The 17,264-nt window shown below is 50.7% G+C and overlaps 1 protein-coding gene across 4 annotated transcripts in view; it reads left to right on the top strand.

Annotated features, from left to right (window-relative positions):
* The first annotated feature begins 213 nt into the window (after positions 1-213).
* The window catches only part of LOC118374286 (protein quaking-A-like), a 145,817-nt gene continuing 128,766 nt past the window's right edge, over positions 214-17,264 (top strand). For 3 of the 4 annotated variants that reach the window (XM_052485867.1, XM_052485865.1, XM_052485864.1), the window contains exon 1: positions 214-635. In XM_052485867.1, coding sequence (XP_052341827.1) covers positions 491-635 — 145 coding nt within the window. In that variant the 5' untranslated portion in view covers positions 214-490. The remainder of the gene's footprint in view (positions 636-17,264) is intronic. The other variant, XM_052485866.1, reaches the window with a different exon arrangement.

The following is a 17,264-nucleotide window of genomic DNA, read 5'->3' as shown; positions in this document are numbered from 1 at the left end:
TAATTTTTAGAGCCCCATACAACCTGTGTATGAAATCTGTAAATTCACTTTCTCTGTACTGTCCACAATTGGTCCTAATCGCTGTAGATCACCTACTGGCACTTCAACGCCCTCATGGTGCAGTACCTTGTGCTTATTGGTGATATCACCAGTCCCTTGAAGGCGCTTTTGACCAATAGGCGAAGAGGGGACGCAAGCTTTTGGCGAATACTCGCTGCAGTTAACAGTGGTGGATCGGAACGTCCCTGAGCGCGGAGTAGAGGAGAGTACACGGCGATACAGTCTTTGGGAGGAGATAGTGCTTATTTCCCCCCCTCTCTCAGCTCCAACAACAAATTAAATCCGATTTTGGTTCAGAGGATCGTCTAACTACAGCAATCGAAACGTGGGAGGAACAAAGGATTTGATCTTTCAAGTTTTTCTTTAGCATTTGTTTTCTTTTCATAAAACAGGATTCTGTTGGAGGCTCGCTCGCACTCTAGACGCAAAGATGATGGTTGGAGAGATCGAGGTGAAGGAGAGACCGAGGCCGAGTCCCGACTATTTGATGCAATTGTTAAACGAAAAGAAGCTGATGACCAGTTTGCCAAATCTGTGCGGTATCTTTACACACCTTGACCGGCTTCTCGATGAAGGTAAAAGGCCGTGGAGAAATGGGGTAGTTGGGAGGGAAGGAGTGACTACGGCGCTGTCCCTAGGGCTCGGTGGGCATGCTTGCTGCATAGGGGAGCGCATGCATGGTAGCTACCTAGCTAACATAGCTAACGAGCTACATTATCGCACTGGGCAACACAACTTCTTCTTTTAACTTTACAAAGTGAGAACTGCGAGGAAATGAAACTCTTGCACCATCCAACATGGATATTTATTCCCTACCACAAAACCTCAAGGATGTATTTGTAGTTAACATGTCCTGTTGTTCTCTGATTTGAGGACGAAGTGAAAAGTTATTTTTTTGTGGGTTTTTTTGCCTGCTAACTAGCTAACTTAGCCAGGACCGATAAACTAGTTAAGTTCGTATGCGTCCCAGTTCCAGGAAGAAGCTGTTTGATAGCCAGACTTTTCCATTTCAGCTGTAGTCTTGGCTTTAGCCTACCTCGTATTATGTAAGTGAATGTGATAGTTTGTTCTATAGAGGATGTATTGTTGCCAGGATGCAGGTTCCATCTAATTCAACGGAGTAGGATTCGTAGCTAAGTACTATAACCATGTTGTAATCAAACCTGAAACTTCATAACAAGTACAGAAATATATCTGTCTGTATTCCGTCCTAAGCAGCTCGTTTCCATAACGTACAGTATTTGCTTATCAGAATCTGGTGTAATTGCACAACATCGGAATGTGTCCCGGCTGTTGCCTTTCGGGGTTTGAAACAAAGCGCAGCGGAGTTGTTTGCCTTGCAAAGATAACCAGCTCCAGCGTTTTGCATTTACATGACGCTCTAAAACATACATTGGCTGCGGAAGAAATATCCCCGATGATTAGGCAGGAATTGTGTAGCTTTGTCTTCATTTGACATAGTCTTGTTTTTCTATGTCGTCTTTTTTGTCGGGCCCATATTCTCAGCGTTGTTGTCGCATGATATTGGTCTAGTATGCCACTTAAGATGTATAGTTAATATAAGTCTATGCTACTATTTCGGTCATTTTCTATCATACACAATGTACAATTCATGACAGGAGTGTGTTTTATGTAATTGAGTAGGTAACGCTAGAGAGCGCCACTTTCCCCTCACTGTCCTTATCTCTGTGGGCAGCTGACATCCAATCACTTTCCTGGAATTAAAAACTTTTAGCTGTATATTTCGTGTATTCTAATTTAATGCAAAAACGACAGGAAAAATATTGCGTCAGTAAAACTGAGTTTCACGCCAAATATAGAACCAAATGTGTCAAGTCAAATGTGCACACATTTTTTTTCTAACCAGATAAAACAAAAGGAAGTACTGTCACATCTTGTAGAACAAGATTTCTTTGCTCCAGTCTCCCATGCAGACCAGTTTAGATAAACTCTCAACCTCTACTTCTCCAGTTAAACATTCCTGAAATGATTACCCTGCAACAAGCTCCACTCAACCCTTTCCTTCCATCACCTGCTGTTTTAGTCAAAGCTGTTTTTCCTTCTGGGGAGACACAGGAAACTAGGGGCCTTTTTCTCTCCTCTTTCTTCTATCCTGCCTACCTGTCTCCCCCCTCAGACAAACAAAATAATTGACCAGAATCCACAGTAAGCCTCTCTCTCACACACTGAATCTGTTTACCCAGGCAGCTTTGTAAGGCTGGCCACGGTGCAGACTCAGCTGGCAGCCCGGTGTGGCTGCACCCTCCCGGGCTTGTTACTCAGACTGTGGGGGTGTTTTTAAGACGCCATGTCTGGGCCAGATCCTGGGCCCCTCTTCCCTGGCTGCGCATGAGGTTTCACAATTCACATACTGCCGTCTGCTCTCTCCAGCCACACAGCTCGACCGTTTACCGGGGTTACTACAGCAGCCGTCCAAACTTCACCCCTCTGCCAAATGTTTAGTGGGTGTGTTAGGAAAATAACACCCATTGCAGAGAAGGCTCTTGGCTAAAGCCGTCTGCTTAGTCTTTTGGGCTTGAGCTTGGCGGCATGAGCCCACCCCCATCAAAGCGCACCCTGTAAATGTGGATTCCTGAGATTGAGTGAAACCCTCTTCTAAGTGCAGTGAGAAGCATTCCCATGACATGGCAGGATGATGTTTAGAAAGTAGACCTATTAATCACAGCGGGAAGCTAGTTGTGTGAGGTACATTTGTGTGCCATTCAGGTTATGCAAATGTCGACTGCGGTTTCAGTCGGCAGGGAGGGTGAACATCGCAGCTCATTGTGACTTCTGTTGGGGACAAAAGCTTTGCAGTCTGCAGTGATTTTATTAATTTAACCTCTCGCATTGTTGTTTGATTCATTTTTAGTTCCATTGATTCATTAGGAGATTTATCCAGGAAGTAGCTTTCAACTTGGCATTCTATTTTGGTTGCATAGTAAGTGACACTATAGGAATCCAACCTGTCTATCATTAGTGAAGGTGACCCTGGTGCCTGCTGATTGGTGGACTGAATGACAACCAGACATGGTGAAGGAAATACTTTTCCACAAAGACGAGGATACTTTTTACTGGCAATATTTCAGCGGCATTGTTTTACTCAAGACTCTTTGGGGAGAAATACTCAGTGTGTAGATAAAACCTTGACCACAGAGAAAAATGGCCTCTCCTCTGTCTAAACGGGCAGCTAAAGGGAAGGGAAAGAAAGTTAAGATTCTCTCCCAGTTGCCTCTCCTTCAGAGCCCTGCCAACAGCTGCACATGCACGTATATAACACATTCCCTGCACATACACTAGTGGTGCGCGGGCCAATTATTATTTATTTTTTTCGCCCGCAATTTCTCATAACCCAGCCGAAACCGCCAGACTGTGAAAATCTGAGGCCCGTACCCGACCCGCTAATATAGAAAATGAGCACAGGTTTATTTAGTTTTCTGGGCCACATGACAGATGTGACGCTGCATGCATGTACTGAATTATAGACAAGTTAACTAACAAATAACTTATTAAAATGTTGGAAATTCTAAACGGGGACCTGATATAAATAAGACCAAAAAAATGGCCTTCCGTCATCTGACAGTAGCCTGCTCACCAGAATGTCATTAATCAATAGAATGAATGCTTTAATGTAGTTGACATCAGTAAAGTCGTGTCATCTCTGCTTCTTTTGCGCAGCAAAGGCGTTTAGGGGGGAATACAATAACCCCCAAAAATTGAAATATTTTCTGTGCAAAATGTCCAAATGACCTCGGTTTGACTGGTTGTAGGAAATGGAAAGTTGTGAAAATGACCCAACATGTTTCTGATAACATTTCAGTTCGCCTTGGATACACATTTTCTGTGTTTGAATGACTCAGCTTTTATGATGCTGATAAAGATAGGGAGTGTGTTGAGGTGCTAACTGCGCTTTCATTCTCTCAAGATGCTGAAATAAATAAATCATATTTCTCCTCTTCCTAAGTCAAAGTTTGGCATATATTTTGTGTATCGTTTTACTGCAAGAAATGCTTAATTCTGCATGAGTTAATATTAAGGCTATGTGAGAGGTTATCTTGCCTGTTACCAAAAGCATTTGGCAATTGGCTGTGTAGGCTATTTGGCGCGTACAGTCGGGCCCTAAAGCTTACACAATAATGCCAGATAAAGTCGATGTGGAATACAGATATAAATTGCACAAGAATGATGGATTTTCAAAGTGACTGTTTCCTATTTATTCAACCCACCCGCCCTTTATCCACACAGTTAACCCACCCTGTCGGTACTGCGGGTAATGGGTCAACCCGCACATCACTAACACACACGTGTGTGTGTGTATAACACACATTCCCTGCATACACATGTATATAACACATTCCTCCACCTACAACTTGGTGTGTGTGTGTGTGTGTGTGTAACACACATTCCCTGCATACACACGTATATAACACATTCCTCCACCTACAACTTGGTGTGTGTGTGTGCAGCTGTTTAAATGGTGAGGGGACAGCCAACACCAGTGAGCGTTAACCCCTGTGTGAAACAACGACTCCCAGTTCCCTGGCTTAGCTTGGCACTGAGATGCGTGTCTAGCCTAGCCCCTTGTATTGAGCCACTCAAGGTCACTTTGGTGGAGTTGACAGGGGCTTTTGAAAATCCCGTGCGCAGCAGTTGCGAGGTGACAGCCGACATGTATTAAAAAAATAAAAATGTTTAACCATTTGCCGTTGACATGCCAACAAGCAAACTGCAATATTTTCTGTTGGCAGGAGATTGTATGACATTCTGGAAGGCTGTTGAAGTCCAGGCTATTGGTTTAGAGGTGGGAGTCAGGGCTGTAATCAGTATAGTATCAGACTGTATATAGAGACTTCTTTGGATGTCGACCCCTGACTTTTTCTACAGTTAAATCCTAATCTGTGCCAAGGGCCCTCTCGTTACAATTTCCATTTCATCCCTGTTTTGTACCACAAACGTGCTGTGCAGGTTGTGCGTGGCACCGATTTCTCGCAATGGATAGGAATTTTGTTTAATGTTTGTTGGCAGTGTTCGGTTTAACTGTTTAGAAAGGCCCTGTGCCAAGCCTCTGGGAGAGCATCAAGGTTTAGAGTTGGAGATTACAGAAGAGAAAAGTTCTCCATCGGTCTCAACTGTGCCGGTTACTACTTCATTTCTTGCCGTAGGGTGACCTTCTGCGAGCGCGGCCATAGGCTGACCCTTTGCCAGCGCAGGGCAGCGACCTGCACTAACCTTTGACACACAATCAATTTGCCGTCTAACAAGATTGAGTGCTGCTCGCGAAGCAAGATGGCGCTTGGGGCTTTGAAAGCTATCGAATGGAGAGACTATAGGAGGGGAGGGGGCTCAGGGCACGGTTGTTGTGCAGGCTGAAAGCTGATATGCGTCTCTGTCCCCCTCCACACCCGTGCCTCTGCTTCCCTCCCAAGGCACTGCTTATAAGCTGGAATTTAATTAACAATACCCATTCTGTGAGCAGCTTTACTGAGCTGCCTGTTGTATAGCTTAGTTGTGGCTCTGACTCCTCTCTCTCGCTCTCTCTCTCCCCTGGCATGTCTCTCTCCCCTGGCATGTCTCTCTCTCTCTCTCTCTCTCTCCCCTGGCATGTCTCTCTCTCTCTCTCTCTCTCTCTCTCTCTCTCTCTCTCTCTCTCTCTCCCCTAGCATGTCTCTCTCTCTCTCCCTCCCCTGGCATGTCTCTCTCTCTCTCTCTCTCCCTAGCATGTCTCTCTCTCTCTCTCTCCCCTGGCATGACTCTCTCCCTCCCTCCCCCGGCATGACTCTCTCTCTCCCTCCCCCGGCATGTCTCTCTCCCTCCCCCGGCATGACCCTCTCTCCCTCCCCCGGCATGACTCTCTCTCTCTCTCCCTCCCCCGGCATGTCTCTCTCCCCCGGCATGTCTCCTCCCTCCCCGGCATGTCTCTCTCCCTCCCCCGGCATGTCTCTCTCCCTCCCCTGGCATGACTCCTCTCTCCCTCCCCCCTCTCTCCCCCGGCATGACTCTCCCTCTCCCTCCCTGGCATGTCTCCCTCTCCCTCCCCGGCATGACTCTCTCTCTCCCTCCCCTGGCATGACTCCTCTCCCTCCCCGGCATGACCCTCTCCCTCCCCCTGGCATGACTCTCTCTCTCCCTCCCCGGCATGACTCTCTCTCTCCCTCCCCTGGCATGACTCTCTCCCTCCTGGCATGACTCTCCCTCCCCCGGCATGACTCTCTCTCTCCCTCCCCTGGCATGACTCTCTCTCTCCCCCCGGCATGACATGACTCTCTCTCTCCCTCCCCTGGCATGACTCTCTCTCTCCCTCCCCTGGCATGACTCTCTCTCCTCTCCCTCCCCTCCCTGGCATGACTCTCCCTCCCCTCCCTCCCCCTGGCATGACTCTCTCTCTCCCTCCCCCCTGGCATGACTCTCTCTCCCTCCCCTGGCATGACTCTCTCTCTCCCTCCCCTGGCATGACTCTCTCCTCCCCTGGCATGACTCCTCTCTCCCTCCCCTGGCATGACTCTCTCTCCCTCCCCTGGCATGACTCTCTCTCTCCCTCCCCTGGCATGACTCTCTCTCTCCCTCCCCTGGCATGACTCTCCTCTCCCCCCCCTCGCATGACTCTCTCTCTCCCTCCCCTGGCATGACTCTCTCTCTCCCTCCCCTGGCATGACTCTCTCTCTCCTCCCCTGGCATGACTCTCTCCTCCCCCCTGGCATGACTCTCTCCCCTCTCTCCCTCCCCCTGGCATGACTCTCTCTCTCCCTCCCCTGGCATGACTCTCTCTCCCTCCCCTGGCATGACTCTCTCTCCCTCCCCTGGCATGACTCTCTCTCTCCCTCCCCTGGCATCTCTCCTCCCCCTGGCATGACTCTCTCCCTCCCCTGGCATGACTCTCTCTCTCCCCTGGCATGACTCCTCTCCCCTGGCTCCCTCCCCTGGCATGACTCTCTCTCCCTCCCCTGGCATGACTCTCCCTCCCCCCTGGCATGACTCTCTCTCCCTCCCCTGGCATGACTCTCTCTCCCTCCCCTGGCATGACTCTCTCTCCCTCCCCTGGCATGACTCTCTCTCTCCCTCCCCTGGCATGACTCTCTCTCTCCCCTGGCATGACTCTCTCTCTCCCCCCTGGCATGACTCTCTCTCTCCCTCCCCTGGCATGACTCTCTCTCTCCCTCCCCTGGCATGACTCTCTCTCTCCCTCCCCTGGCATGACTCTCTCTCTCCCCTGGCATGACTCCCCTGGCATGACTCTCTCTCTCCCTCCCCTGGCATGACTCTCTCTCTCCCTCCCCTGGCATGACTCTCTCCTCTCCCCCCTGGCATGACTCTCTCCCTCTCTCTCCTCCCTCCCTGGCATGACTCCCTCCCCTGGCATGACTCTCTCCTCCCCCCTGGCATGACTCTCTCTCTCCCTCCCCTGGCATGACTCTCTCTCCCTCCCCTGGCATGACTCTCTCTCCTCCCCGGCATGACTCTCTCTCTCCCTCCCCTGGCATGACTCTCTCTCTCCCTCCCTGGCATGACTCTCTCTCTCCCTCCCCTGGCATGACTCTCTCTCTCCCTCCCCTGGCATGATGACATGACTCTCTCTCTCCCTCCCCTGGCATGACTCTCTCTCCCCCTGGCATGACTCTCTCTCCCTCCCCTGGCATGACTCTCTCTCTCTCCCTCCCCTGGCATGACTCTCTCTCTCCCTCCCCCGGCATGACTCTCTCTCTCTCCCTCCCCCCATGTCTCTCTCTCTCTCCCTCCCCTGGCATGACTCTCTCTCTCTCCCTCCCCTGGCATGACTCTCTCTCTCTCCCCCTGGCATGACTCTCTCTCTCCCTCCCCTGGCATGACTCCCTCCCCTGGCATGACTCTCCCTCCCCTGGCTCCCCTGGCATGACTCTCTCTCTCCCTCCCCTGGCATGACTCTCTCTCTCCCTCCCCTGGCATGACTCTCTCTCTCCCTCCCCTGGCATGACTCTCTCTCCCTCCCCTGGCATCTCTCCCTCCCCTGGCATGACTCTCTCTCTCTCCCTCCCCTGGCATGACTCTCTCTCTCCCTCCCCTGGCATGACTCTCTCTCCCTCCCCTGGCATCTCTCTCCCTCCCCTCTCTCTCTCTCCCTCCCCTGGCATGACTCTCTCTCTCCCCCTGGCATGACTCTCTCCCTCCCCTGGCATGACTCTCCTCCCTCCCTGGCATGACTCTCTCTCTCCCTCCCCTGGCATGACTCTCTCTCTCCCTCCCCCTGGCATGACTCTCTCTCTCCCTCCCCTGGCATGACTCTCTCTCTCCCTCCCCTGGCATGACTCTCTCTCCCTCCCTGGCATGACTCTCCCTCCCTCCCGGCATGACTCTCTCTCCCTCCCCCGGCATGACTCTCTCTCTCCCTCCCCTGGCATGACTCTCTCCCTCCCCTGGCATGACTCTCTCCCTGGCATGACTCTCTCTCTCCCTCCCCGGCATGACTCTCCTCCCTCCCTGGCATGACTCTCTCTCCCTCCCCGGCATGACTCTCTCCCTGGCATGACTCTCTCTCCCTCCCCCTGGCATGACTCTCTCTCTCCCTCCCCTGGCATGACTCTCTCTCTCCCTCCCCCGGCATGACTCCTCCCCTGGCATGACTCTCCTCGGCATGACTCCTCTCCCCTGGCATGACTCTCTCTTCCTCCCCTGGCATCTCTCCTCCCCTGGCATGACTCTCTCTCTCTCCCCCCTGGCATGACTCTCTCTCTCCCTCCCCTGGCATGACTCTCTCTCCCTCTCCCTCCCCTGGCATGACTCTCTCTCTCCCTCCCCTGGCATGACTCTCTCTCTCCCTCCCCTGGCATGACTCTCTCTCTCCCTCCCCTGGCATGACTCTCTCTCTCCCTCCCCTGGCATGACTCTCTCTCTCCCTCCCCTGGCATGACTCTCTCTCTCTCCCTCCCCTGGCATGACTCTCTCTCTCCCTCCCCTGGCATGACTCTCTCTCTCCCCCCCCTGGCATGACTCTCTCTCTCCCTCCCCTGGCATGACTCTCTCCCTCCCCTGGCATGACTCTCTCTCTCCCTCCCCTGGCATGACTCTCTCTCTCTCCCTCCCCTGGCATGACTCTCTCTCTCCCTCCCCTGGCATGACTCTCTCCCTCCCCTGGCATGACTCTCTCTCCCTCCCCTGGCATGACTCTCTCTCTCCCCTCCCCTGGCATGACTCTCTCTCTCTCCCTCCCCTGGCATGACTCTCTCTCTCTCCCTCCCCTGGCATGACTCTCCCCTCCTCCCCTGGCATGACTCTCTCTCTCCCTCCCCTGGCATGACTCTCTCTCTCCCTGGCATGACTCTCTCTCCCCTGGCATGACTCTCTCTCCCTCCCCTGGCATGACTCTCTCTCTCCCTCCCCTGGCATGACTCTCTCTCTCCCTCCCCTGGCATGACTCTCCTCTCCCTCCCCTGGCATGACTCTCTCTCTCCCTCCCCCCTGGCATGACTCTCTCTCCCCCCTGGCATGACTCTCTCTCTCCCTCCCCTGGCATGACTCTCTCTCTCCTCTCTCCCTCCCCTGGCATGACTCTCTCTCTCCCTCCCCTGGCATGACTCTCTCTCCCCCCCCTGGCATGACTCTCTCTCCCTCCCCTGGCATGACTCCTCTCTCTCCCTCCCCTGGCATGACTCTCTCTCTCTCCCTCCCCTGGCATGACTCTCTCTCTCCCTCCCCCGGCATGACCCTCTCTCCCTCCCCCGGCATGACCCTCTCTCTCTCCCTCCCCTGGCATGACTCTCTCTCTCTCCCTCCCCTGGCATGACTCTCTCTCTCCCTCCCCTGGCATGACTCTCTCTCTCCCTCCCCTGGCATGACTCTCTCCCTCCCCTGGCATGACTCTCTCCCTCCCCTGGCATGACTCTCTCCCTCCCCTGGCATGACTCTCTCCCTCTCTCCTCCCCTGGCATGACTCCCCCCTGGCATGACTCTCCCTCCCCTGGCATGACTCTCTCTCTCTCCCTCCCCTGGCATGACTCTCTCTCTCCCTCCCCTGGCATGACTCTCTCTCTCCCCTCCCCTGGCATGACTCTCTCTCTCTCCCTCCCCTGGCATGACTCTCTCTCTCTCCCTCCCCGGCATGACTCTCTCTCTCTCCCTCCCCTGGCATGACTCTCTCTCTCTCCCTCCCCTGGCATGACTCTCTCTCTCTCCCTCCCCTGGCATGACTCTCTCTCCCTCCCTCCCCTGGCATGACTCTCTCTCCCTCCCCTGGCATGACTCTCTCTCTCCCTCCCCTGGCATGACTCTCTCTCTCTCCCTCCCCTGGCATGACTCTCTCTCTCCCTCCCCTGGCATGACTCTCTCTCTCCCTCCCCTGGCATGACTCTCTCTCTCTCCCTCCCCTGGCATGACTCTCTCTCTCCCTCCCCTGGCATGATCCTCTCTCTCTCCCTCCCCTGGCATGATCCTCTCTCTCTCCCTCCCCCGGCATGACTCTCCCTCCCCGTGCTCTGTGAGTAATAAATTGTATGGCCAGAGGATGTCCCAGGCTCGGAGGCTCTCTCTCTCTATCTGATGCCTGCACGCTGGTGTCTGAGATCAGCCAGGTTTCTGGCCCGCAGCCCTGTGCAGCTGATAAAGGCATCCTCCGACAGGCCCTGCCTGCACCGTTATCTCAGGCCACAACCTCTGCCCCAGTTTTCTGGTTTTCCCCGCACCCTTTCTGCATTTGACTGCCTTTTTTTTCTCTCCTCTACTTTTTTAATTTGATAAGCTACAAAATGGATGCTGCACAAAGGTTTTGTGGACTGTTGTTCAGTTTAGTCGTTCTCTGAGAATCTGGAGGAGAAATGATGCATGACGTGATGGGATATGACAAAGTTTGGTGGTGTTGTAATAGTTATGTCACAACCGTTCTCTTGGCTCTTTTGTTTATCTTTGGGATTTTTTGGCTTGGGAACCTCATCCTCCCTGGACTTTGACCTACCCTGCTTCTCCCCCTCCATTTTTGGGATGTGCGAAACAACATGCCTAACCAAAGGAAGTAACACCCATTCAGGCAGGAAAGGGCTGCTGAAGTTGTTTGGCTTAGACTCTGGGGAAAGACAAGAAGACCAGCCTGTTTCATGAGCTTTATAAAATGGCTGATAACAAAGCCCTTAAACTCTACTCCTTTGTGTCCCGTTTGCTATGTAATTTGTTGTTTCTCAGCGAGGTGCGTCTGTCTCTTCTCCCGTTTTCCTGTGACTAATTTGAATGTGAGTTGTAAGAGGCCACTTGAGACTAGCTGCCTGTTTATTTCAATCGTCCCTCCCTCCACACACACATTCCTCAGCAACAAGGAGAAGGGCCTCGCCCCCTTGCATTCGACTGTTTCGAATAGCTCCCCGTCCCACCCCTCTTCTTCCAACGGTTTCCCTCTTGTCTCTCATTTGTTTCTGCTCTCTGTAGTGAGTCATTTGATTCTCTGGGCTGGCTGTTGCTGCAGATGGGGGCTAACAATTAGGCTCCATGGAAGTCACTGCATTATTTGTTGGCGTTTCCCATGTCAGTCTTTTTTTTGGACACACCAAGCAGGGAGGTGAAGAACTGAGCTGAATGCTCGTCCTCTGCGCCTGCATTTTCTCCTCTCTTCTGAGAGGAATGGCAAAGCATTAGGCTAGCAGTTAGCTGAGGAATTTAGGCTTGGCGTGCACTTACCCTCAGTGTTCCCTCCCCAACATACCTACTCTTTTTGAATTTGAACTCAATCTGATCTGTTAACTGGAGACGAGTCAGATCTGGCTTGTGACGATCATGCAGGAGGAGCTTGATGTTTTTGAAACATTTTGTAGAACAATACCCCACCACCACTGAAATGGTTTCAATACCCCACCACCACTGAAATGGTTTCAATACCCCCCACCACCACTGAAATGGTTTCAATACCCCACCACCACCACTGAAATGGTTTCAATACCCCACCACCACTGAAATGGTTTCAATACCCCACCACCACTGAAATGGTTTCAATACCCCACCACCACTGAAATGGTTTCCCCCACCACCACTGAAATGGTTTCAATACCCCACCACCACTGAAATGGTTTCAATACCCCACCACCACTGAAACCCCCCACCACCACTGAAATGGTTTCAATACCCCACCACCACTGAAATGGTTTCAATACCCCACCACCACTGAAATGGTTTCAATACCCCCCCCCACCACTGAAATGGTTTCAATACCCCCCCACCACTGAAATGGTTTTACCCCACCAACTGAAATGGTTTCCCCCCACCACCACTGAAATGGTTTCAATACCCCCCACCACCACTGAAATGGTTTCAATACCCCACCACCACTGAAATGGTTTCAATACCCCCACCACCACTGAAATGGTTTCAATACCCCCCACCACCACTGAAATGGTTTCAATACCCCCCACCACCACTGAAATGGTTTCAATACCCCCCCACCACCACTGAAATGGTTTCAATACCCCCCACCACCACTGAAATGGTTTCAATACCCCCCACCACCACTGAAATGGTTCCACCACTGAAATGGTTTCCCCCACCACTGAAATGGTTTCAATACCCCCCCCACCACCACTGAAATGGTTTCAATACCCCCCACCACTGAAATGGTTTCAATACCCCCCCACCACTGAAATGGTTTCAATACCCCCCCACCACTGAAATGGTTTAAATACCCCCCACCACCACTGAAATGGTTTCAATACCCCCCACCACCACTGAAATGGTTTCAATACCCCCCCCACCACTGAAATGGTTTCAATACCACCACCACCACTGAAATGGTTTCAATACCCCCCACCACCACCACCACTGAAATGGTTTCAATACCTCCACCACCACCACTGAAATGGTTTCAATACCTCCACCACCACCACTGAAATGGTTTCAATACCACCACCACTGAAATGGTTTCAATACCCCCCTCCACCACCACCACTGAAATGGTTTCAATACCCCCACCACCACTGAAACCATACCCCCCACCACCACTGAAATGGTTTCAATACCCCACCACCACTGAAATGGTTTCAATACCCCACCACCACTGAAATGGCTTCAATACCACCACTGAAATGGTTTCAATACCCCCCCCCCACCACCACTGAAATGGTTTCAATACCCCCCACCACCACTGAAATGGTTTCAACCCCCCCCACCACCACCACTGAAATGGTTTCAACACCACCACTGAAATGGTTTCAATACCCCCCCACCACCCACCACCACCACACTGAAATGGTTTCAATTACCCCACCACCACCACTGAAATGGTTTCAATACACCACCACCACTGAAATGGTTTCAATACCCCACCACCACCACCACTGAAATGGTTTCAATACCCCACCACCCCACCACCACCACCACTGAAATGGTTTCAATACCCCACCACCACCACCACCACCACCACTGAAATGGTTTCAACCCCCCACCACCACCACCACCACTGAAATGGTTTCAATACCACCACTGAAATGGTTTCATGCCCCCCACCACCACTGAAATGGTTTCAACACCACCACTGAAATGGTTTCAATACCCCCCCACCACCACCACAGAAATGGTTTCAATACCCCCCCCACCACCACTGAAATGGTCTCAATACCCCACCACCACTGAAATGGTTTCAATACCCCCCACCACTGAAATGGTTTCACCCCACCACCACTGAAATGGTTTCAATACCCCACCACCACCACCACTGAAATGGTTTCAATACCCCACCACCACCACCACCACTGAAATGGTTTCAATACCCCACCACCCCACCACTGAACTGGTTTCAATACCACCACCACCACCACTGAAATGGTTTCAATACCTCCACCACCACCACTGAAATGGTTTCAATACCCCACCACCACCACCACCACCACCACCCCCCACCACCACTGAAATGGTTTCAATACCCCCCACCACTGAAATGGTTTCCCCCACCACCACCACTGAAATGGTTTCAATACCCCCCACCACCACTGAAATGGTTTCAATACCTCCACCCCCACCACAGAAATGGTTTCAATACCACCCCACCACCACTGAAATGGTTTCAATACCTCCACCACCACCACTGAAATGGTTTCAATACCTCCACCACCACCACTGAAATGGTTTCAATACCACCACCACTGAAATGGTTACCCCACCACCACCACAATACCTCCACCACCACCACTGAAATGGTTTCAATACCCCCACCACCACCACTGAAATGGTTTCAATACCTCCACCACCACCACTGAAATGGTTTCAATACCCCACCACCACCACTGAAATGGTTTCAATACCTCCACCACCACCACTGAAATGGTTTCAATACCTCCACCACCACCACTGAAATGGTTTCAATACCTCCACCACCACCACTGAAATGGTGCGTTTCTGTAACGCTTCTGTGATGCGTTTCTGTAGCGCTTCTGTGATGCGTTTCTGTAGCGCTTCTGTGATGCGTTTCTGTAGCGCTTCTGTGATGCGTTTCTGTAGCGCTTCTGTGATGCGTTTCTGTAGCGCTTCTGTGATGCGTTTCACACGGGCAACCGAGACCACCGTCCCGTAGCACCACACCATCAACTATGTAGAGAGGAATGGCATTCAGACCCCATGGCTCAGCCGGTTTGGTCCGTTTCCCCCTGCTCCTTGCCACACGGCTACATGTTAACTTTCTCTGTTTTATTGGTCTGAGGATGTGTCGCCTCGTAAACGATGACTCTGATTTCACCTTGACGTTTGAGTGCGACTGCGGCATTGCCCTTTCAATCTGTAAGCCTCGGCTTAGTTGTTTGACCCTGACAGAGAGCGGACCTTCGCTCAGCTCAGAAAGGTTTTTTTTTTATCCTTAAGGATGTTGACGCAACATCATTTATATCCCCATCAAAATCTGTCCGTTTAAAGTTGTAGATATGTTGTTTTTTAGCATGGGCTGCGTCTCAATATGCCTACGTCGGCATTCTGCACCTGTGGTGAAAAGTGGCAGAGCTATAGTGCCGTTTGTCAGGCCAGGAGACATCCCAAAGATCGGTCGTATCATGAAAGCTCTACGACCCCCACAAGGTCTGAAGGTAACTTGGTAACAGTAAAACGTAAATAATGGAAGTATGGAGATCCTTTTCTTTAACTCCTAGATAGAGGACCGATAATGAATAAGGTGTCAACTCAAAAAATAAAAATCATAGTTTGATATCTATGAATGTGTTATTCAATGTGTTTCTATGGGCTGTAGTAAAGGCCAAATGCAATGTATTATCAAATGATTTTTGTATATATTTGTGGGATATAGAACGATTATTCTCAGTCTATATTCTGAATATAATAGTGGGCACTGAATACAGTGACATCACAGATAATACAAATGCCAGGGAGGAGTTAGAAATGGTTTTACGTGTTTCCTAGGGGACTCTAGTCTTTGGCTATATTGAATGCTTGCTCTTAGCTACTTTATGTAGCTAACATATTCTTGCTTCACCTATTCCTCTTTGATACTGCTGCACAAACATGCCGATTGAGGTCTACACCGCTGGTATTATCAGGCTGTATAGCTAATTACGTTTGCTCTGACTTTATTAGAGTTTAGCATTAGCAGCTAAGAAGCTGTAGGCCCAATTTCCTAAGAAAAGACACATTAGCTGTTTGCAGATGTAAGAAACACAAACTAATAGTGTAATTATAGAAAGCTGGTGGATTTATATTAAGAAGCAAAGTGAAAACAGCGTTGTTGTCATCAACAATGTTGCATGTGCTGCATTGACCATGCAGACTGAACGCAAGTGTCTCGTGCTCAAGGAAAAACAAATGCGCTCCTTGAGTGACAGGGGGCGGGGCTAGGTCTCTGTGTGAAAGCAGCATGGAGGGGAGCTGAGAGAGATGACTCAAGTAGCGAACTAACCTGTAAAAATGGACGTTGTTTGAATGAGTGACAATATTTGTTAAGCTATTTTGCTACTGGTCTGTTTGCCTGAAGGATCAGCCCGGCTATGTTATCAGTTTGCGGTTTATGACTAGATTACAAGCTAACACAATGACTGTTTTGTGAGATTTTTGTTTTTAATTGAGGAAAAAGCGCCGTAACACCATTACAAAAAATGTCGAAACAACATTCCCAGTGGGAAAGAATGTGAACTCATTCTCTATAAGGGCGGGGAGATATGGCCAAAATATCATATCACAATACTTTTCACATTTGTGATGGTATTTGATGGTGTTTTCAGTTTTTGAATAATGTTTTAAATATTTTTTTTGCCTAGGGTGGCAACACATAAATAACAATGAGCCTTTCCCATTCTGGTTGTTTAATACTGTTCAACCCATCTGCATTAAAAAAAAATAATCTTCATTTCCTTCACTTATCTCTGCCACACTACAGCACATCATGATGGCCAAACAAATCTAGGCCTATTTAATTGGAGAGCTGTTGGAATCATGGAAATTTAATGATTATTCTAATTCTATAACTAGCGATTAGCGGCTAACAAGATTCATTTTTTTCCCACAACTTCCTAAGAAAAGACAAACTAGCAGGCAGTAGTTTGCAGAGGGCAAGATGCAGAAACTAATAATTAATATAGAACGCTTGTGGAAAGCAACATCCTTGTTGCATCTCTGACCATGCAGACTGCAGCAGGGTGAACGGCAGGGCTTGGTGTGGGAAGTGGTATGCAGACTGCAGCAGAGTGAACGGCAGGGCTTGGTGTGGGAAGTGGTATGCAGACTGCAGCAGAGTGAACGGCAGGGCTTGGTGTGGGAAGTGGTATGCAGACTGCAGCAGGGTGAACGGCAGGGCTTGGTGTGGGAAGTGGTATGCAGACTGCAGCAGAGTGAACGGCAGGGCTTGGTGTGGGAAGTGGTATGCAGACTGCAGCAGAGTGAACGGCAGGGCTTGGTGTGGGAAGTGGTATGCAGACTGCAGCAGAGTGAACGGCAGGGCTTGGTGTGGGAAGTGGTATGCAGACTGCAGCAGAGTGAACGGCAGGGCTTGGTGTGGGAAGTGGTATGCAGACTGCAGCAGGGTGAACGGCAGGACTTGGTGTGGGAAGTGGTATGCAGACTGCAGCAGGGTGAACGGCAGGACTTGGTGTGGGAAGTGGTATGCAGACTGCAGCAGGGTGAACGGCAGGGCTTGGTGTGGGAAGTGGTATGCAGACTGCAGCAGAGTGAACGGCAGGACTTGGTGTGGGAAGTGGTATGCAGACTGCAGCAGGGTGAACGGCAGGGCTTGGTGTGGGAAGTGGTATGCAGACTGCAGCAGGGTGAACGGC

Source organism: Oncorhynchus keta, chromosome 29 (genome assembly GCF_023373465.1).
Source record: "Oncorhynchus keta strain PuntledgeMale-10-30-2019 chromosome 29, Oket_V2, whole genome shotgun sequence".
NCBI lineage: Eukaryota > Metazoa > Chordata > Actinopteri > Salmoniformes > Salmonidae > Oncorhynchus > Oncorhynchus keta.
This window is presented reverse-complemented; position numbering and strand designations above follow the sequence as displayed.